At 38.5% G+C, this 23,621-nt stretch overlaps 2 protein-coding genes across 2 annotated transcripts in view; one reads left to right on the top strand and one right to left on the bottom strand.

Annotated features, from left to right (window-relative positions):
* Positions 1-23,621, top strand: part of PALLD (palladin, cytoskeletal associated protein) — a 243,404-nt gene that overhangs the window by 202,221 nt on the left and 17,562 nt on the right. The window contains exons 10-13 of the mRNA XM_058550323.1: positions 9,417-9,555; positions 12,700-12,798; positions 14,853-15,074; positions 19,541-19,690. Coding sequence (XP_058406306.1) covers positions 9,417-9,555; positions 12,700-12,798; positions 14,853-15,074; positions 19,541-19,690 — 610 coding nt within the window. The remainder of the gene's footprint in view (positions 1-9,416; positions 9,556-12,699; positions 12,799-14,852; positions 15,075-19,540; positions 19,691-23,621) is intronic.
* Positions 16,595-23,621, bottom strand: part of CBR4 (carbonyl reductase 4) — a 92,102-nt gene continuing 85,075 nt past the window's right edge. Inside the window, exon 5 of the mRNA XM_058550325.1 lies at positions 16,595-16,974. Within this exon, the coding sequence (XP_058406308.1) occupies positions 16,889-16,974 (86 nt within the window). The 3' untranslated portion in view covers positions 16,595-16,888. The remainder of the gene's footprint in view (positions 16,975-23,621) is intronic.

Here is a 23,621-nt window from a genome sequence, read left to right on the forward strand (position 1 = left end):
ATTGTCTTTCTTCACTTTTCTGTTTGAGCTTTTATTTGGCTGCTTGGAAATGAAGTATTATCTTGCTATAAAGAAGCTGTTAGATTTAAAAAGCGTGGTTTGTTGCATGACACTTTTAGTCTTCTCTCACTATGAAATGGTACTGATTCTTGCTCTCCAGGAAGATAAGGACTGTATGAATAATCTAATATTTCTTATATAGAATTTGATCAAAGGTTAGTCTATCAGAGGCATTAGTGGTCACGTCTTTTATCATCTTAAGTAGAAACACAGTGGTTTATTCTGATCTTCGACTTTAAAATTCTTTTCAGAAGATAAGCAGTTTGAAGGGCTTACCTCAAGTAATAGGAGCACCTGCTTCATATCAGCATCATTTTATGGAGTCAAAATACTTTATAACTGTGACCACAAGAGTCCAGTAGCTCCTGCCATTTCTTAAAATTAAAATTTAATGGAGAAGTTAAGCTGATGTTGTGGCTATGGAAAACTATACTCAAAGATAGTTGGGCGCTGTGACACCAAAGATAAGTGGCAATACCAGGCCGCAGATTAACTCTGTGCCAGCCTAATAAGCCATTATAATATGGTTACCCTTTTGTCTTTAAGGAATTTTCCTCTTGCTAAATCACACACACTTGAAGAATTCATTCTTTTGATTTGATACATGTGACTTTTGAAACATTTTTTCCTCTGTATGTTGTGGGAATCCCTCGTTTTTGCATTCTGAATTAAAATGAAAAGGTAGCTATTCATCATAATAATCCAAATAATTTGGCAAAGACTGACTGTCCCTTTTTCGGGGCTGCCATGTCTAGCTGGCATTCTTGAACTGGTAGGTACTGCCCAACTATTGTCAAATAAATCTTTTAAATTACTTTCATGTATATTTCATTGGGAACTTGTGGCGATTATGACAGCAAATTCGGTTTCACTGACGTGTTGTTTCTCTGGTGGATGGTTTTGCCATATATGTCAAGTGCCAGTAAATAGATGGATTGTACATGACTCAGTGAAGTAGAAATACATTTTTTTTTGCCTGCCTTGTTTTACCAAAATTTTAAATATAAATTTCACATATTTCAGTTTTCTTAATCATCAGTTGCATACTAGCTATTTCATTCTGTTTGTATGTTTAGCATTGTCCTTGTTTTAATGTGGAGAAGAATAGGCTGGTTAAGTACTAAGTTTCTAAATAGTCTGGAGATAAGGTTCTGTTTCTCATGTGTCTGGGTAGCAGAGGTCAAGGCAGGGAACAAAGGCCATCGATGCCAGTGATAAACCACAGTCAAGAAGGCAAATGACAATGGGCCTCTCTCAGACTCGCAGCAACAGTATTCGGTTGTTGGTTGATTGTGGTTTGGGGAACTTCTGCACATCCAGTTCCTCTAGTGCCTTTCTTTCCTCAGATGGCTACACTCTTCCCTGAGGTTACTGGGGTCACTAGCAGAGAAAATATCGCCTTTCTCAAAGCTGCTGACAGACACAAATTTTAAGTTGAATAAATCTTTCAGATGGAGGCAGTGAAGAGAATATGCACTAGAAAGAAACCTGTTTGCACTTCTATAGAATCAATGTATTCCACTTCCCTCACAATTGCTGATAGTTATACAGCTTCCACTGCCATAACCCTGTTCCTCTACACAGTAGATCAGCCCTAAGAGATGATGGGAATCCAGAGGAGTTGGGAATGCCACCTGGGGATAGTGCAGTATTTCTGTCTCTGTTGGTGTCTGAGTGGTTGTACCAGGTCTGGGGGTGAATCAGATCAGATGCATCCCCGAGAACCAGATTGGCACTGTATCTTTTGCCCACCCTCACATTCCTGGAATCTGTTCTCATAAGGGAGTGCCACATAGCCACAGTGCTACAGTGTTTTACACTCTTAATTGCCTCTTTTATATAAGTAGAGCTTTGGTTTGAAATGTTACTCTGTGTTTGTCAAAAGTAAGAGTGTGTGTCAATAAGAGCTTTTATACAGATGTCTTAATGAGAGCTTTTGTTCTATAGCACTCAGCTCTTTATAGACGTTATGTCATTGTCCCTCTCTTTCTCCCTGATTTGTAAGAAACAGGTAAGTGGGGAAACTGCCGTCATTCTACACTCAAGGTGAGAGGCACCACGGGGTAAAGCGGTTTCCAGGGTTCTGGAATAAGTCTAAACAAGCAGGGCATAGTATGACTTAGCCTTGGGTGTGTATTGCCCAGGTGATCTCTAATAAATCTGATGTCTAATATGTCTTAGTTAAAGAAAACTGCTGCAGACCAGCAAAACAAAATCCCCTGAGTCTTAAGGAGAAGTTTGTAACAGATTTAGTTGTACTTTTAGACAGTGTCCAAGTCAGTACCATGGTGAGATAATAGAATAGACTAATAGAAAAGACAAAAACTGCATTGGACTTTTGCAGACATTATCTCATTGTTCCCACCTTTCTCCTGTCTTACAGGAAACAGGTAGGTGGGGGCCTTGTCATTGTCCCTTTAGAGGCAGAGGCCTGAAAGTGTTGGGGGCTTTCCCAGGGTCTTGTTACTGGGCTCATTAGGGTCCAGTATCTTAGAGGATTCCACACAAAGTTACATCCAGTCCTGGGCAAGTACTTCCCAGCAAATTGGTAGGAGAGGTGTCTGGGGTCTGCTGTGACTGGTGATGATTCTGTAGAAATGTCTCTGCCCCACGAGCAGCTCAGAATCAGACCTGCTCGGTCCTGGATGGCTCTGTGCCGAGTTGTACAGAGTGAATGAGCAGAGCGAATATAAAGTTATCTATTTTCCTTTAAATATGAGCTTCAGGTACCTACTTGTACTTTAACAGCTTTGGCTTCATAATGAAATTAAGTTAAAAAAAAAGAATTGGTATTCAAAAACTCAGTCTGTGTATCTTGGGCTCTTTTATGTATTAATTCGTATATTACATTCTTGACTGTGAGGAATACCTAAATGCCGACACATTAATGACTTTTTGCTTACTCTGGAATTTTGTGGAATTTAGTTACCATTAGATTTCATTGAATATGAGAAAAGGAGAATAAGAGGACTTTTAGTAGTTAAAAAAAATTCTCTAGTAGCTAGATGGGCACGTGACCTCTTAAATCAATGTGGTACTCTGGAGAGTTGAGTTTCTGAAATATCCTGACAGAATTGACCTGGAAAAGTATATCAAGGGAAGGAGGCTTTCAAGATTATTCAGTAGCCAAGGGCGTGGTGGGGGAAGTCCTGGGATTTGGTGGTGGTGGAATCTGGAAGATTTTACCTTCCAGATGCTTGTGTGTATGTTTGAGATATTTTTACCCCCAACTACATGAATGTTATTTTGAAATGGTGAGTGACTTACTGTTGAAGCTAGAGTAAACAGATCAGTAATGTTTTTTGCACAGTTGGGCTGAGTGTATACACTGAAGTATTTAGTGTGGGAGGCTTGTATGAATTGTTTACTGATTAAGGTTTGCCTCTGAGTATGAGTTTTTGTGAAGAATTCTGGTTTGGTAACAGTTTACTTTGAATAAGCATTTTATTTTTTAATTGTACAAACCATCACGAAGGGAGATTCTGTCTGTCACCAGATACTCTTTTTATTTCCTAGCGAGTTGTTGCTCTTCATTTATTAACAGTAGGTGCCATTTGGGGGTGCAAACCACAGCCATTTTATATTAAACTCCAATACAGAATTAGTTTTATAGGAAAATAAACTCAGTTGCAAAAACTTGGCTTCAAAAACTTACAACTGCTTTTCTTTCCTAGTGCCTCCCCTTTACAAATACTCCATTTTGGTTTCTAACCCTAACCTTATGTATAAACCTTAACTCTATGATCAGTTTTTAAGAAAATTTCATAAAGTGTTTTGTGAATTACATTAGTCCAAATTAGATACTCTGTGAAAAAAAGAAAAGCTTCCATCTTAAAGTAAGTGTGAGAAACACTGTATCCTGTACCTCTTTCCTCCATTAGCAATGCCCCATTGGCCCTGCCATGCTCATTCTGGCCATAGGACCTTGGCACTGCCACGCTATCCCAGTAGGCCTTCACACAGCCAGCACCTTCTTGTCACTTGGGCCTCACCTGCAGTGTCAGCTCCTCAGACCTGTGGTTGACTGCACTGCCTAATATAGTCGTCTCCTCACACTCTCGACACTTCCTAGCACTTCCCACCTCCTGATATGTCCTTCCTTCCATCCTTTATTCCCCTCTCTCTCTCTGCCATCCCCACTGTAGAATATAATTTTTGTCATTGTATTCCTAGCGCCTAGAACAGAGTTGAGCACTGAAAAGCAATCAGTAAAGGTTATTTGCATGTTCTTGGAAACTCTGGTCAAGAATTCTTGGCATCTTTTTAAACTCCTTCTCCTCTTCCATTCTGTTTTCCTCGGCCAGTCTCTTCTCTGTGATTCATGTCCATGCTGGATAGTTTCTGTCGGCCTCTGCAGATCCACTCGTACTATGCCATGCACCAATCTAAGTGCTTAACCTAAATTGGTTCATGCAGTTTTCCCAATAATCCTGTGAGACACATGCTATTAATACCCACATCTTACATTTCACAGAGGAGGAAACTGAGGCACACAGCCATTAGGTAACTAGCCCAAGCCACACAGCTTTTAAGTGGTAAAAAAGAGATTCTCGCTTCTATGCCTTGATTCATGCTGACTCTGAATTCCTTCCTCTCCCCTGCTTGTCTACCAGATACTCTTTTCTTCCTCATCCTCATCATCTTTCAAGACCTGTCTTAGATACTGCCTCTTCCATGGTGCTTTCCGCAGTCATTCCAGCCAGCATTCTTTTCTTTTTCACTCCCCTTGCACCTAGAATTACCACCACGTAGTTTGTTCCTTACCTTATTCCCCAACTTGATTATTAACCTCTTGTGATCAAGGAACATCGTTTAGGATTTGGCTGTCTTCTCCATATCACATAGAATAGTGTTGAGACTACAGTGATGAAGCTTTTATTATTATGTTTTTTCCTTTTTTTGCATAGAATTTGTAATACATGGTAGAATTCCAGGATGTCATCAGGCGATAGTCACTCACCTTACAAACCAACTATTGTGTTCTAGGCTGAAGGAATTTGTATAGATGTATTCACCTAGCACTGTGCCTCGCTAGATGTTCAATAAATATTTGTGGAATGATTATTAGACATTTAAAAATCTTTCGATTGATTTTTATTTCAGTGTTAATTGTTCAGAACCAAGAAAATATGTGTACCTTAAATCCTGTAAATAAAGGAAAATAATGTCGTAAAAATAGGGGGAAATAAGGATGAAGTAAATGCTCTTCTTTTTTTTTTTTTTTTAAAGATTTTATTTATTTATTTTTCCCCCAAAGCCCCGGTAGATAGTTGTATGTCGTAGTTGCACAACCATTCTAGTTGCTGTATGTGGGACCCGGCCTCAGCATGGCCGGAGAAGCGGTGTGTCGGTGCTCGCCCGGGATCCGAACCCAGGCCGCCAGCAGCGGAGCGCGCGCACTTAACCACTAAGCCACGGGGCCGGCCCGGTAAATGCTCTTCTAATGCAAGCGATCTTGATATGTTTAGGGAATGGGCTTGTTAAACAAAATATAGAATGATCAGGGTTTTTATTTGGGTCAGAGAGTAATTTTAATTATAGTCTTTGAAATGATAAAATACCTGGGTGGCCGGAACCCAAACCAAGGTGAGTGGCTTCTCTGAAATGTCCCAGAGCAGTTGTTCTGAGGTCCCCTAAAAGAGTCAAGTATACTGAGAAATGTGTTTTAAGCAAGAGGACTTATTCTGTAGTGAATAGACAGGTGTTTACTTGTTCAAGAGAACTTGTGTCCGTCTTTTATGAAAACAGTTCTTTGCTTCTCTGCTTCAGGTGGTCTATTCTGCCATTGATGGCTGCCCTTTTGCTCCTTTCTTTGTCATCTGTGCCGAGAACACAGCTCTGAGTGTATAGTCTGCCTGCCGAAACACTGTGAAGTCTCTGTCGTCATAGGCTGCTCCTCATCACACAGTTGTGCAATGGGTTTATGTTGTCAAGTGTAAAGTAATCATGGGAATGCATGTTCCCAATAACATCTAATGTAACAGAGAGCTAGCTGTCTTCAATTTACCTTTCAAGTGATTTCAAAACCTCGCTCTTCTAGGGGCTAGCCCAGTGGCGCAAGCGGTTAAGTGCGCGCGCTCTGCTGCAGCAGCCCGGGGTGCGCCGGTTCGGATCCCGGGCGTGCACCGACACACTGCTTGGCAAGCCATGCTGTGGTGGCATCCCATATAAAGTGGAGGAAGATGGGCACAGATGTTAGCCCAGGGCCAGTTTTCCTCAGCAAAAAAAAAAACAGGAGGATTGGCAGATGTTAGCACAGGGCTGATCTCCTCACACACACACAAAAAAACCTAGCTCTTCTAGTTCTCAGATGTAAGCCTGTAGTCAAAAGCAGCACGGAACTTTATTTCCAAAATTGTGTAATTTTTACTTGTTCTGAGCCTGACTTTTTACGTGTGGTTTGATTTCAGATGCCTCTGGCACAGATTTTCTTGCCTGCGGAGGGAAGGTAGAGGTCAGAAGTAGAGAGAGTACATGGCATTCACTCAGTCCATGCATGTTACTGGGGGTCTGCTATTTGACAAGCGTGTGATTAACAAAAAAAGGCATGGTGGGGGAGAGACAACTAAAAGGAACATACAGTAATAAAGTGCGGTAAGTGCTATGAAGAAAACAAGCATGGTACAATAGCTAATGGGGTGAACCCAGTCAGAGTCATCCCTTCTGAGGAGACATTAAACTGAAGCCTGAAGGCTGAGGACATTGCCCCGAGAAAGTGAGTGAGGGAGAGAGGCTCGAGGCTCAGGAAAGCTGGCAAACCGTGCACATTTTTGTTAAAGGATCGCATGGTACTAAAAACTGTGGTTATAAATCATAATTCCTATGGCTCTTGCTATTAATATGCCTCAGTTCATTGCCCAGCTCCCTAAAAAAATCAAGATCAATTCCTAGTGAGTAGGATACAACTTAAACTAACTACTTCTTGATATTACAAACACAAGACATCACAATGTTTTATTTCTTTAATTTGCTTCTTTAATACTGGTATCTAGTATCATCCTATTTGAACTTCAGGGGCAAATGACTAGAAAGGAAAAACCTGGAAAGGCTATCAGTTAGGGTATTTCCCACTATAGGTATCAGAAGACTCAACTACCAGTAGATTAATTGCATGGGGTTTACTGACTTACTTAACAAGTATGGGGTCAGGCAGTTCCATGGTAGGTTAACACAGTGTCCCAAAAACATAATCGGGCACCTAGGTTCTCTCCATCTTTCCGAGCTGTCATCACTGGCATGTAATGGCTTCTCCCTCCTGCTCACAGAGGGGATACAGCAGTTTGGGGCATTACATTGTTGACGCGGTGGTAGCCAGTGAAAGAAGGGCATTTCCTCTGGTGTGTTTCTTTAGAGATGGGAAATTTTTACCTAGGGCACCTCACCCTCTCACTGCCACCTCCATTCCCCCACTCTCACTGGCCAGGGCTACACCACATGCCTCTGGCTAAACTAATCCCTGTCCAGGGGATTGAGACCACTCAAATGGACTCAGATCAGTCACCTCTGAGTTTGGGGAGGGGGTCAGCTTCTCTAAGCACACTGAAAGGTGAACACCCATCAAAATCAGGGGAAGTTCCGCCAGGAAACAAAAGGGTGTGCATAGGAGGAAAGAAAGGCTGTTGGGAAGAGCAGGAGCACAGGCCTCAAGTCCACAGTATTACTGATGAGGCCGGGTGCTTGTATCTTCTACTGCATACTTAGGGACTGTCTTGTTCCCAGCACTGTTGGGTGAAATGGTGAGAGGCAGAGGGTTTGGTGAACTTCAGTGTTTATTTACATTGTTGGCCTTATGAGTGCTTTCCACCATATCAGTGAAGTGATGTCAGGCACACGATGCCTTGACATGTCTGCAATAAACCTTTTTTTAACTTAGAAATGTCTTATCATAAGATATAAAATATAAATAAGGAAGTATACACAATGTGTATGTATAGTGTAAAGAATAATGATAAAATGAAGGTCTTACCTGTTTCTAGTATCTTTGAAGCTCCCTGTGTGACCCCCCCGCCCCCGTTGCATCCACTACTCTTCCCGAGAGGTAATCACTGCCCTGAATTTCTGAGTGAATCATTCTCTTTCTTCTCTTTATATATGTATGTTTCCCTAAATTTGTTTCTCAAACTTTTGTACGTATCAGACTCACGTAGAGGGCTTGTTAAAACATATTTTGCTGGACCCTAACCTAGAGTTTTTCTGATTCAGTAGGTCTGGAATGAAGTCAAAAGTCTGCATTTCTAACAGTTTCTCAGGTGATGCTGATGCTGCTGGCCCAGGGACCACCCTTTGAGAACCACTGCCCTTGCAGTAGACTGTTTAGCTTTTGCCTGTTTATAAATGGAAGCATATTGTATGTATTCTTCTGTAACTTGCTTTTTTAAAACTTGACATTATATTTTTGAAATTCAGCTGTGGTGATATGGATAGCTACAGGTCATTAGTTTCCACCATTGTATAGTATTCCATCTCTCCTTAATCTGTACCCACAGCCCTCTGAGGGAAAAGGAAGAGAAATAGGAAGCAAATTGCTGAGGCACCAACAGAAGTAATTCCGTACCCATCAAGCATCCAGCACCAATGCCCCCTGGCTCACATGGCTCAGGGTACTGTTGCTGCCCTTGGAAAGAAAGGTTCTGAGGTGTCACCTCTCCTCAGAGCCCCACTATCCAGGACGTTTAGGAGGCCTGAAGTGTACCAGGCATAGCAGGACCTGCAGATTCTCCAAGGCCTTCTGGCACAAAATAGACCTTATATCATATTACATTGGCCTACCCTCATCAAATTAGGATAGAATAGGATGGAAGGGAAGGTAACAAACTTAATGTTTGCTTAGAATGGGTTAGGCACTGTTGAATAAATTGATTACAAAGGATCAGAAGGACTGAGTTTATGAAAGTATGAAAGAAATATGTTCTCTTTCAAATCCTCTCAACAGTCATATGTGGTATATATTTTTATACCTGTTTGTAAGAAATGTTAAGAAACTTGTCCAAAGTCATAAACCTGATACAAGATAGGGCCAGATTTTAAATCTAGGTCTGATTCCAAATCACATCATGTTTTCCCTTTACATTGCTGCCTCCCTAGGACTAAACACCTTCCCTAGCTTTGACATTTATCTAACCCCTGAGGCATACTGCCCTAAGGTATTTGAACTTTCTCTGAAAACTGGTTCCAATTAGTGTTACCTGAACAGTAAAACCAGCTTTTGTTGTTCTTTCCATAATTAGTTGGAATAGATGTAGCATAAAAAAAGGGGGAATGACACATTGGCACCTTGTTTTCTTTGTTGGACTTGAATGTTTAATTTGGATTTATAAGCCTGACCACTGACTACACTGCCTTGTGCTTTTGTCCTGCAGGGGATTTCCAAAGAAGTCCAATAGAACTGCTAGAATAGCCTCTGATGAGGAGATTCAAGGCACAAAGGATGCTGTCATTCAAGACCTGGAACGAAAACTGCGCTTCAAGGAGGACCTCCTGAACAACGGCCAGCCGGTACTGAGAGAGAGATTTGGGGCCTGGACTTGGAATATTAGCTGCCCACATCAAAGAGCTCTTCCCTTGCTTCACTAAGGCTTAGGTTCTTAAGATTTGTCCACAAAATTGATTTTATTGCCCCTGAATCTCAACAGTCCTCTTAGTATTATGGCTTGAATCTGGGGAAAAGGGAGAAAGATGGCTTCCTTCTACTTGGCCTTCACTGCTCCCTCCTAGTCATGATACCATTCTTGGAGTGAAGACAGCAAGTTGGAGATAAAGGAAAGAGGAAGGGCTGATTTGAAGACTGGGAGTAGAACAAATGAGTAACCGTGATGTTATAAAGAAAAAGGAACATGGGATTCCATCCCCACTGGATGGGGGTTGGGGAGGAGGGAGAAGGTGTGCTCTGGAATAATTTGTATCTACCCAGAAGCAGTGAATTGGAATTAAAGTACCAAAAGGACAATTTGGATTCTATGGCATGTACTGCTTCTACCCAAAAATATCTTTGCTAAGGAAACCCCTGCTGAAGTCCAGTTCTGTTCTACTAGACTATTACTAGATGTTGATTCAGTAATCTGAAAGAGTAATGGCTGTTTCACGATCTTGTGCTAGTTTGTCAGGGCAAGACAACTAGACTCAAGAAAAAATAATTATGTTTTAAGGCTGCAGAATTGTAGAGTAGACAAATAGATCTGGTAAAAAAATATATAAGATGTTTTCCCCATTGGACTTAAATGTTTCCTCATCAGTTGTTAAGTTTTTTGTTTTCTACTGACCCTTTTCTTACCACATCAGAGTATTTCAAGGGGATCGGAAAAGCAAGCTTAGCAAATAGGATTTCTCAGGTAAAGGAAAGGAGTGTTTCGTGGCTTTATTATGGAATCATCACCAGGAAAAATTTGTCTGGCTCTTAAGTAGAGGAGAAAAAGGGCCTCTTTGTATAAAATCTCCCTCTCAAACACCTTTTTCAGAGTAGAAAGTTCTCTATGTTAATTGTTTCCTAGGAATTTTAATTATCAAGCATTGATAAATAAAAATGTGAGGACAGATTATGTTTGATTGGAAAGGTGGGGAATAGAGGAGGGGTGTTGAATGCCTTTAATTATTAGGGCATCCTAATCTGAGTTCAGGAAGATTAAAATTCTAATGAGATCTTGTGTTAGTTATTCATTTCACTGAGAATAGAAGATTTTCACAAAGGGAAAATATTTTCTCCTTGAAATAAGTGATTGTATGTGTACATGTACATACTCTGGAAGTTTTCCCTGGCTCTGTCAACTAAGCCTTTGAAAGATTAAGACAAATACTTATGGGAACTTTTTCAAGGCAGGTAGGTACCAACCTACCTTGGTTGTTGGTTTAAATATTCTTTATGGACTAAGATTCTCTTGGTTAAAGTAGATGTCTATAAGCTATTATACCACGCTATGTATGTATATTTATATATATCTGCTTTATATATATATATATATATATCTTTTATATATAAATATATATTATTTATAGTTATTTGTTTAGCAATGAATGATATTCACAATATGTTCCATAGATTTCCACATTTGAGAGTTTAAAAGGAAAGGAAAAGTTAAGTTTCCCTTGGGACCCTCAGACAATTTTTTCCCAATGTTACATATTATTCTGTTACCTGTTTTTGGCTTCTGTAGACAGGGCTTATCTATCCACATGGCATAGTAGTTTAGAAACAAAACTGTGAAGGAAATTTGGCTTCTAATGGTAGCAGGTGCATTCTGGTAAAGGACTAGATATCAAATTGATATTTCTGCTTATAAGGAACAGGGTGGAAATTACTCCAGTACTCCCTTTGACGTTGATACAGTTCTCTCGGAAAACATTAGGAAGGCTTTTAAGAGAGCAGGTATTTAAAACTCTTTGAAAATTGAATTCATTGATTTCTTAACAGAAGTGAGAAAATTAATTTAAATAATAACATACTGGACTGAGACACTCCATGCACCAGTCAGACACCTACCTCTGCCTCCCCTTGTCCTCGGCCCCTTCTGCATTAATTGAAATCATTTGAACTTTGGGACTAGTTGTCATTTGGCACTTGACTTGTTTCACTTCCCGGTTTCAGCTGGGACTAGAACCAACAATTACTGGAAATTGTAAATTTACCCAACATATTTTCCTGATTAGAGAGTTTCCAATAGAATTTGCATCTATATTCAGAAGTTTAGAAGTTTATCTGCAATAACTTATCTGTTTGTTTTAGATTCTGCCTTGCTAATTATTCTCTATTTTGAATCAAACACTTGTTTGTAAAATGCCTCTGATGGGGCAAATGGTCTCTGAAAGTTCTTCCCAGACTTGTAATTCTAAGGCATTTTAGAACCAACACTCAAGAGCAGGAATCAGCCCAATAGACAGAATAAAAATGTTGGCATTTCTTTTGTATAAGAATGGCCTAGCAAAATGGTTTTGGGCGAATCCAAAGTGCTGGTTGCTAGGTGCAGAAACATTACCACTTTCTTTGCCTGATGGGCAAGCAGTCTGCCTCTACTGAGTAGAATCATGAATTGTGGATGTTAGCTTTTGCAAGTATCTTTCATAGTCTTTTTCCTAATTCAGCCATGTGCAGTCATTCTTGCAGATTATTATATTTGCCTGCATTCACCTTTGTTACATTCCTATTCTAAGAGCCTCAAAAATGTTCTTAGAGGTGAGACCCCCCATCCCTGCCAGCTAGTCTAAAACTTCCCTTATTAGAGTCTTGGATCTGACTAGACTGTTCTGGCTATGAAAAATAATACTTCCTATAAACAATATTTTGCTGTTTGAATATCTTTTTTCTCTATCATTAAGGATAAGTGTATGACATGTATTTTCTATGTGGTTTATGCCTTGTTTCCTATTATATTCACCTTAAATTTGTGCTATATCCATTGGTGGCTCTCAAGATTAGTCACTCCATCTCCCCACCCTGGATTAGGCCATTAGGACCAGAAAGGGAGGTGAAAGGCAGGACGACTGAAGCCAGGGAAAGAAACAGACTCCTTTTAATACAAGTATCTGAAGGTGGAAAGAGAATGTTATAGACAACATAAAAATTTGAGGGTTTTTTAAAATTCTTTTTCATGAGGCAGTATGTAATTGTGATTCTTCTAATTTTGTATTTTTGTGACTTGCTCTGTTTAGAGGTTAACATATGAAGAAAGAATGGCTCGTCGATTATTAGGTGCTGACAGTGCAACTGTCTTTAATATTCAGGAGCCAGAAGAGGAAGCGGCTAATCAGGTGCGATGTTCCCCTGGACCTCTTAGACAGATAGCAGTTATTCTGTCCCCTCTCCCCATCCTGTTTATGGACACTAGTCTTGGGATCAACTCTGTGGAAAGTAGAGGGCAGGTCAAAGAAAAGCAGTATTAAAGTCATCAGTCAACCTCATAGCTAATATTTATTGAGCACATACTGTGTGCCAGACATTGTGTTAGGTGATTCATGGAATCATTTCAGTCAGTGATATCTGTTCCTTTTATCTTCTTATTGATGAGTTTATTCTCCTTTCTAGTATGTTTCTGTTTTTCCTGTCCTGTGCTTTCATGCAAAATAGTGTTGTGTGGAGAAACACATTTTCACTGAAATTGTTTGAAATAGCTAGTGAATATTTCCCATTATATCCTTAATATCTAGTCAAAGTAAAATATCTATGTATAGAAAAGGCTATGTCTTTATTTCCCTTCACATACAAAGTTATAAATCACTAATCAGTAAAAAACCTAAAATGCTGGAATAAAACCCTGCTACCACCAAAAAAAGTCACTTCATGGCTTTGATGTAAGCTATTTTATAATCTCCACTGCTTCTGTTTGGAGTTTCCAGATGTAGTCTCAAGATAAAAAAAATGTTTTTTAAACTTTTTTAAAACGAGTCAAAAGGATCAAGTAAACTCTTTTTCATGTCTTTTGCGAAATAGATCTGCCTCCAAAATCTGAAAGCTTTTCTGTGTTAAATATTGCTACCACAAAAATTTCACTTAAAGAAAACTAGAAATCTTGCTAGATTCTTATTATTTCTATTATTAGTCTTCACTTCTTTTTTTCTACCATTACAGGAAATTGTGTCTCCTCATGCTTCTGTAGGGAGTCCTCTGGATGGTCAAAAGGTTAAGCTTTTCACCTTCCTTCTTTTTCCAGTCTTTCACTGTATCTATTTTCTTCTGTTATTCTTGCTTACCTGTGTATCTATCTTTACTGCCATATATTAATTATAAATACTATGACCAGTATCTATTTTCATTTAATATCAGGTGAACAAAATTGCCGCAATGTGATTCTTCTTGTCATTTATTTACAAACTTGAATTTGATTCGGTATTAGTGGATACTTTGAACTTTAAATTGTGAAAAGTTTTTCATTTATTATACCTTTCTAGGGGAAAAAGTCCTAATTCTTAAACTGATTAACTTGATAGTAATTAGACAAAACAAAACAACTTGTGTATTTTTTGCTATTTTATTCATACCGTTGTATTTCTTCCCTCAAGCCAACAACCTATTTTTTAAAGGTTGAATAACTTCTGTAAGAGAAAACCTAGTTAAAATAATCTCTTATTTTTCAATAGAGAATATTTTATAATGGGCTGCCTTGTCTTCATTGTACTTTGTAATCAGGAGAACTGCCGGATCCACATTAATCACCATAGAATGTTGATGAGTTCTTTACTTTGCTTTTGTTTTTTTAACCAAAATTTTAACTGGACTGTCAATAGTATTTTTCTTTTAAAGAGGGTGGAGAATAGTTCCTAATAGCTGCAGAGCTAAGGAGGAGTCCAGAGGCTATGTAGCTGAGGATTCTTATGAGTGAAAAAAACAGGGTGCTATTTTTTCCATTATTCTTTTGAAAAAGTGCTATGTAATATTGCAGCTGCTTGCCACATGTACTGTTAGCCTTCTGGAGAGGTGCACCACCCCACATCAGCTTTTACCCTACAGAAAGAAATCAGTGTTCCATCATGTTTTATTTTTATGAACAGTTTAGGAATATATAGCCTTTGCCTTTTTCTTTCTTCTCCCCCCACCCCTCCTAAGAGAAAAGAGAAAGAAATGCATCTTCATAGTTTTTTTTTGGATGATAAGACTTGAAGACAGTTTGAAATATCATATATACTTACTTCCAGATGTTTTTTGTTTTATATGGAATTGAATTGGGTTCAGACTATGTTTTTAAGCTCTAAGGTAAAAATATCACTGTCTTCTGAGTGCCTTACTGGAGAGAGGGCTAAGACTCATGAGATACATCATACCACAAGGGACTGAGGTTGCTAACATGACCTTTCCTTGTTTAATGTAGGAATACAAAGTCTCCAGCTGTGAACAGAGACTCATCAGTGAAATCGAGTACAGGCTAGAAAGGTCTCCTGTGGATGAATCAGGTGATGAAGTTCCATATGGGGATGTGCCTGTGGAAAATGGAGTGGCACCGTTCTTTGAGATGAAGCTGAAACATTACAAGATCTTTGAGGGAATGCCTGTAACTTTCATGTGCAGAGTGACTGGGAATCCAAAACCAAAGGTGAGCTAAAACCATAGCTTTTTGAGAGTTATATTTTCTGAGGAAGAGTTTAGCTTCCATGTATGTAGGAGGAAGAGATACAAACTACCTTTTATTTATTTATTTATTTATTTATTTATTTATTGTGAGGAGATCAGCCCTGTGCTAACATCTGCCAATCCTCCTCTTTTTTTTTTTTTTTTTTTTTGCTGAGGAAGACTAGCCCTGGGCTAACATCCGTGCCCATCTTCCTCTACTTTATATGGGATGCCGCCACAGCATGGCTTGCCAAGCAGTGCGTTGGTGCGCGCCCAGGATCCAAATCAGGCCGGCCCCAGGCTACCTTTTAATACCCATGATGTAAAATGTTTGAAGTACTCTAAGTCCAGGGCCATCTTTAGGAGGCATTAGAAACCAAAAAGGATGGAAGGAGAGTGGACTTTGGGTTTGAAGAATAGAATAGAATACAGTAGAATAGAATACAGTAGAAAAGAATGGCATAGGGGCCAGCCCGGTGGCACAAGCGGTTAAGTGCGCACGCTCCGCTGCGGCGGCCTGGGGTTCACTGGTTTGGATCCCGGTCGTGCACTGACGCACGGCTTGGCAAACCATGCTGTGGCGGCATCCCATATAAAGTGGAGGAAGATGGGCACGGATTTTAGCCTAGGGCCAGTCTTCCTCAGCAAAAAAAAGAGGAGGATTGGCAGATGTTAGCACAGGGCTGATCTCCTCACAAAAAAAAAAAGAATGGAATAGAATATAGTAGAATAGTATAGAATAGAATAGAAGAATAACAACAGTAAAGTAATTGACAAGGAGCTTTTCGTGCACCTACATCATTTACTCATGTGATGTTATCATTGTTACTCCCAAATTGCAAATGACTAAACTGAGCTCATGAGGTTAATTAACTTGACCAAGGTCAGAGAGCTGGTAAGTGGGCAGGCTTGAACATGAACCTCATGATCTGTACCAGTCAGAGAAGTAATGTTTACCACCGATTATAAAAACTTCAGATCTTTAATCTGCAAAACCAAGTCTTCCTATATTTACAAAGGGCGGTAGGGGGAGGGGGAGGAATACTGTTGAGAAAGGGTAATCAAAGGAACTTCTGACACTCAGGAGGACGAGGCTGACCTAGCTGGGAGCCCTTTCCCTACAGACATACGGAAATGCTGGATAAAAAGTTGCCCTGTCTTTAAAAGGACACTAAAATAACTGCTCCCTAGCCCAGCAAACCATTAAACAGGATTATACTTTTCCCTACCACTTGAAAGAAAAAAATAAAAGAGGCATCCATTAGAAATTAAACTCCAAATTTACAGTATCATATGACATGGAGCCAAAACCTGGGAAATTAATATGAAATTTAGTCCAGGATGATTAAAATCCTTAGGTTTATGGCAGAAGCAAGCAAAAATTGCCCTACTGGAACTTTCATAATTTGGGGCATATCAGACTTCTACAGGGAGGAGGGAGGAAAAATGAGTTCACAATAAAAACTTACAAACCATATGAGGAAATAACAACAATGAGGAGAGTCAATAGCACAAACAACGGGAAACTAGAGGCCCAAGTATTGTACAATATTTAACAATAGTAAGGAGACTATCAAATAACTATGTTTCAAATGATTGAAACAACTTTAAAAGGAATAGAAACTTTAATGGAAGAACAGGACAGTACCAAGGACAAGGCAAATTTGTAAAGTAAACATGTGGAAATAAAAAACACACTCACAAATTGAAAGCTTAACTGTGGTGGAAAAGAGGTGAAATGAGAATCAGGGAAGTGGAAGGAAGTGCTGGGACGGCAGCTGAAACTTATACAGGTTGTCACCCTGTCCCTCCAGCATCGCTTTGTTTCCACAAAAAGGTAAGTTTTACCGTCACATTTCTTTCCCCAAAATCGAATTCCAATCCTATAGTCAGAGAACGATAGAACACAGAAAACAGCCTTAAATTTTCAAACCCATATACACCTCCTAATAAAATGAGACTTTTAAAATACCAAACTGTTGTTAGAGAAACTTCTTTACCATATTCTTGGCATGATTTGAATAACTCCTATGTATTCACAAACATGATATCAAATGCACGTATTAAAAATAAATTTGGGGCTGGCCCCATGGCCTAATGGTTAAGTTAGGCGTGCTCCGCTTCGGTGGCCCGGGTTCGGTTCCTGGGCGCAGACCTATACCACTCGTCAGCAGCCACGCTGTGGCAGCGATCCACATACGAAAAATAGAGGAAGATTGGCACCGATGTTAGCTCAGGGCGAATCTTCCTCAGCAAAAAATAAAATAAAATAAAAATTGCAGCTTATGAATGAAACTCAAGAAGAAATTAATTATACCTTGAACTTCCAAAATATTCACAAAAAGATCCCACGCTATTTTTAAAACTTACGCAAGGCTTACGATCATTGATCAAGTTCTGAGATCACTGATTCCTGTTCTCAAAGAACACTATGTTCACTTGACAAAAGGGCTATTGTGTTTAACTTAACTGCTTTTTCTAGTACAACTTTAAATGTTTTACAGCTTTAAGAGGCTTAATTTTTTTAGAACTTTTTATTGTTAGATTTTCTTCTTTCATCCTTCCTTCCTTCTTCCCCTTCCTCCCTCCTTTCCTCACTGCCATTCTTTTTCTTCCCTCTCTAGTTTATTGAAGAACTGTTACTTCTGCACATGTTATATAAAATTATATTGGGATTATAGAGGTATAGGATAGTCATCATATCTTTAAAAATACATCTTTTTTTTAGCTTATATCTTAAAAAAAATTTGTTCAGCTCTTGACATACTTCTTCTAATTGAGACCTGAGAAGATTGAAAAGAATTTCTAATTCACCCTGTTTTCATTTCTTATACCCTCACCTTTCCTCTCCATTAGCAGTCTTGGTAAAATTGTGGAACTATTTAATTCTCATGTGAAAGTTGTATTCCAAGTGTAAATGGAGATGAAAAATATGATTAAAGGAAAGATATAATTCTGAAAAACTGGAGTAGTGGCAAGATTGTAAAAGGAAGAAATTGCATACTAATTACAGCTTCTTTGTTCCATCAAAAATAATCAAACCTCTAAGTATGTAACTATGAAGTACCATGCTTTATATAATTTAATTTTTAGAACTGAAAATTATTAGTCTACTTGATTAATTTTTAGGTTCTAGAGATTAATAATATAGTTTCTGTAAATTTGGAGCTAACTGAAAAACAGGTTGGAAAAGTTACAGCATTCAGATCCCAATAATTCCGTTATTCCTTATTTAGTGCTATGTATTTCTAGCCTTTTCCTATCTTAGAAATGGAAGTTTCAGAAAGATTTTTCAGATTCAAAGGCTTTGACAGAAAGTTGAATTTGAATGCTAGTTGTGATCTCAATTACATATTGATTTACATTAAGGAAGAAGTTCATTTTAAAAACTAAAGACTCTGAAGTAGATTTCTTCTGTTAGGCATTAGTTAGAAATGCTTTTGGTTACAAGGAACAAAACTGACAACAAAGAGCTTGCTCTGACTTAAAAAGAGGGGATTTATTTTCTTCCCTAACAATAAGTCTGGAGGTGGGTTGGTGTAGGCATTACTCAGCATCTCAGTCATGTTAGGGCTGCCAGCTCTGTGATTCATCATGATGGGCCTGTCTTTCAACTCTAGTTCATAAACTAAATAAAAAATAATAACTAAATCATCAGAGATCCATGGACCACTGACTTGTTTAAAGGTGAGGGAAGGAAGGAGGACCTATAGAAGAGGTAGTATGACAAGTTTAAAATTTTTTATTTAGTCAAGATTTATTTTTACTTTATTTTTCACATTTAATTTTCTATTAACCCAAGTTAACATTGTTTGAAAATTATTAGATGTTTAAATACTACTGTGTTTTCTTTAACATAGTGGGGAGAGCTGACAGACTTTCAGCCTTTGATCATATGTTCCTTGGCCCAGAATGAAAGCCACAGAGGTCCACCCACCACCCACCCTTAACTGTTGCCTCCCTCCTCACCACCCTCGTTGATTTGTCTAACACAATTCAGTGGAATGATTAGAGTTTGGAGTCTGTTTTTGTTCTCAAAAATAACCTTTTTACCTTTACTTTACAAGTAATACATTTTAATTGCCAGTACATTTGAAAATAAAAAGAAGCAAAAAGAAAAATGCCTGTAATGCCACCTCATAAATAATAATCACTGTCAACATTCGATGTAGATCCCTCCATATCAATAACATATAAATGTAACTACTACCCCATATACATATTTTTAAAAATAAAAAGAGGATATATAATTTTTAAGAACTAAAATACAATTAAACTTGTCTGATACCTACTTTTTTCACTCAAAAATCAATTTCCTGTTCAGGTGTTAACATTTTAACATGAAAACTCAGATCAGCTCTGTGGACCACACTGTTATTATTTATCAGTCCCCCAAATAGAGTAGGACTACACGCATCCTAAATCTTTCATCTTTGTTTCCTTTCACAGATCTATTGGTTTAAAGATGGAAAGCAGATCTCTCCAAAGAATGATCACTACACCATTCAAAGAGATCTCGACGGAACCTGCTCTCTCCATGCCACAGCTGCCACCCTAGACGATGATGGGAATTACACCATTATGGCTGCAAACCCTCAGGTAAAGAAGGGTATAGGTCTGGCTTCAGTTCTGTGTATAGTGCTTACAGGCATTTATTTGGACAGAAGAGCTGTTTAAATAAAAGGTGGAATTATACTTCTTTGACTTGAAACTATTTCCCCAAATTCTACATCCATCTTGGTTTCAGAGGATAGAAAAATTCTGTTTCACGAGTATTTATTTATTCCATCAGGTGTTTTTCTACATGAATAATTCTGGTGCAGATGTGCATTCTTTCCACAAATATTAGTGAGGGCTTAATATGTACACCTCTTATGTAGGTGATGGGATTTCAGTGTGGACAGGACAAAGTCCTAAGATAGAAAATAAGCCAGTAAACAAATACGTAAATAATATCATTTCTGATAGGATTAAATTCTATGAAGAAAAAAGGAGAAAAGGATAGTGAGTAGCGTGTATATGCTGTAGCAGAAAAACTCAAAAAAGTAAAATATTTAAAATACACGTACACTTACTTAATTCAATGGGATTTAAGAAACGTATAAGTGTAGATAAATTATAATTTTGATAGTGCCCATGTATAGCATTCAGCATTTTTCGTTTCTTTGTTTCCATCCAAATGTTTTCTTTTGTGTTTGCCCTTAGATTTTGGGTCAAAAAATCAATTGACTACTTCGAATTTAATAGGCAGCTACTGGATATCATGTTCCTAGTTCAAGCCAGCAAATTCTTTTTCATTGAGTATCTTGTATATTTTAGGCACTATGCTGGATATGAGGGACACGCACATAAAAAAGAAGTGATTTTGTACCTTAAGAGCTCAATGTGTGACAGGATAATTTTATGAAGTCTGCAGAAGTCATGTAAATAACATACTCTTTTTGAAAAAAAGGAAGCTAAAATTAACAATTTTATTATATAACTAATGAAAATTGTCCAGAAGTATCTTTTTAAAATCTGTGATTTATATCATTCTGTATTTCATTATTTACTTTGAAGGAAATATTAAGTGTTAGAAAATGATACAAATAATTTTAGCAAAGCTTACAAACTTAAAAGTTTGTACAGTGTTTATCCTGTTTTAATATTACATTGTCATATAAAGATATTTCTGCAATAATACTGAGATTAGAATGAAACTCAAGTTATCGACAAATCAGGTTGTGATAGAGCACAGCACACTCTTCACTGTCAGTGAACAATTTCCATATTAAGGCCCTTTCTTGAGGTTCCAATTTTTTAATCAATGAATACATGACCATCACCTTGGAAAATAGTCAAAATCACAGCCTTTACTAAAAAGTTGCATTTTAATGCTTATTATTTGTGTTCATGTTTGGTGTATTTGAGGAAACAAAAGTGGAACTTGCTATTTTTTTTCTTACTGTATTTTCAGTGTGTTTCCTTGACTGTCATTAACAAATTTCAATTTTCAGTTTTCTGCCTATTAACAAAACAGTGGAGAACTGAACAAAATCTAAAACTTTTCTTCACATTGGGTCCTTTATTCCTCTTTCTCCTAGAAAGGCTGGGATATATTACGGAGATAGAATTAACTGTATTCCTTAAGCACTCGCTAGTACTGGAGTCCTGTTATTAATTTTGAGGAATTTTTCCTAGAAAATGTTTCAAACTGTTATTTGAGTAAGCAGTTTTATAGAACAAAAGAACACAGATGTGAAACTGCAATTATGAGTCTGCTTTAGTCTTCTTCAAATTATACTCATGTATTTTTACATGTGGCAAAGTTCTGAATGAGGAAGGACTTACTGCTCACGGCCAGTGGCACTGTGCAGAGCTGAAGCCCACAGGCCAGCCGCAAGGGTCAGTAGTCTCTGAGCATTTAAACTAGGGACAAACTGTGATGAAGTCATTAGACAAAGGAAGGCTGCTGAAGATCCCCCTTGTAAACTTAGAAAAAGAGGAAGGAAAAGAAATCAAAAGAAAGAAATGACAGAGCAAAGACAGACCAGAATTGTAGAGCAATATTGACACTGAAAAGCCTAGATGGTGTAGTTCAGGGGATAAAAGCATGAACTTTGGCATCAGGCAGATCTGAGTTGGAGTTCTAGCTCTGCCACTTGTGACCTATGTGACCCTTAGCACTTAACCTCTCTGTGCCTGTTTCCTCTGCTATGAAATGAGAATAATAATATGGATTTAAATAATGCATGTAAAGCACTCAGTTTACCTGGCACATAATATGCTTTTAATAAATGCTGCTTATTTATTATTATCATATTAATTCAAAGACACTAATAACCCTGTCTTAGAGCAACAGCCCAAAGAGTTGGCAGAAGCTTGTGGAATCAGGATGTAAAGGATCAGTTCTCTTTCTAGATATTCCACTCCTATAGGACTGTTAGAGAGTAAGCAAGTCAGTTTGGGATGGAATTTCTACCCAACATGTAGCTGGTGTGTGGTCTTCTGACCTCCTGGCTTTTCCTTTTTACCACCCCTGTGGGAAAGGAGTTCAGCAGCAGATGTGGCTGTGCCACAACTGCCACAGCTGTGGGCGGGTGGAGGGAGCTGTGAGGTAGAGAACGGGCCACACCCACAGCGCAGCTGACACAAGCCACACATGACGCTGGGAAGCTGCTCTCTGCTTCCAGCACACTCAGGGCCAACGCAAGGCCCAAAAGAGAGCAGTCACTGCCCTCATTCCAGGCCCAGTGAATTCTACTGCTTCACCAAATCCCAGGCTAAGCCCCATGGTTAACGCTTTGTGGTTCTATGCCTCTACCCTTTGAAAAGAAGACAAAGAAAGAAGTGGACCAGTTTACATCAGGTAGCCAAAAGCCTAGCCCTCCTAAAAGAATATCCCATCCCACCTGTTGTTTAAGCAAACAGTAATATGACTGCTCTGGGTCTATCAGAGGGAGCAAAAGATTCAGAGAACCCCAGAGGTCACAGTAACCAGAGTAGTTCCTAATACCTGGAATTCCAGGTGTCTCTCAAGGTTAGAATCCACCCAATATTCTCATTAAAGAGAGTTGGGCTAAAAGTCTCTTTTTTCTACCTAAATGACCAAAGGCAGGCATAGGAGGGGAAACTCATGAAGAGAATCTGAGGAAATCCTAGAAGTGGGCATTTAGGCCTCACATTGAAACTGTAAGAGAATTTTTATATTTATAGTACTTGGTAGTAGTTGCTGTTCCAAGTTTCTGAGCATGTTGCCTGCTTGATTTTAATTTCAAGAGTAAAACTGCTTTTCTGTCCTGGGGTCTTCAGTAGCAGGTATGTCCAGATATGCCAGATGTAGGTTTTATGAGTCATCACCTAAAAATTGGAGTGAACTTCACTACCCATTAGAAAAACAAAGTGGTATTTAAACCATGACAAGTGGCAGACCATTTTTCTACCTAACTCTTGGCATAAGTTATCATTTGTGCTGTAGGAAAACTGTAAAAGAAATGCTTAACACTGCCATAATCTCAACTTTATAACATCTGTTATTGTATATTAAATTATTTTGCCATTCTCGTAATTTATGAATTAAAACATGATTTAAAAGAACCATGACATAAGTAGGCAATGAAAAAAATTTCAAAAGTAAAAGCCAGATTTTTCAAGATATAATTAATCCCAAAAGCATAACATGTAGTCAACAGAGAACCAAAATTGCTTCCCCACTTCCTTGATGCCCTTTGGTTACCTTAAATTTTTTTCACATTTTAGAAGTATTTGGGTTTGAAAGGGAGACACCTACATCCATTTTTTTCTGGTGCATTCATGCGAAATGACCAAGGGAAAGAGGAAAAGGCTGGAGTGGAAAAATTAGTTCAGTAATGAAACACAGACGGCAGGGCTTTCCTGAGCAGTGGAAAATAATTACAGAAAGCAGCCAAGTGAAAGGGTGAGAACCAAGGAAAGAGGAAAATACTCAAGTTCAGCAGAATATTTTATAGAATATTTTTCCACCTGGGTTAATCTTTTGGGAATAAGAAACACGTTGGATATTGTTGACTGC

Source organism: Diceros bicornis, chromosome 11 (assembly GCF_020826845.1).
Source record: "Diceros bicornis minor isolate mBicDic1 chromosome 11, mDicBic1.mat.cur, whole genome shotgun sequence".
NCBI lineage: Eukaryota > Metazoa > Chordata > Mammalia > Perissodactyla > Rhinocerotidae > Diceros > Diceros bicornis.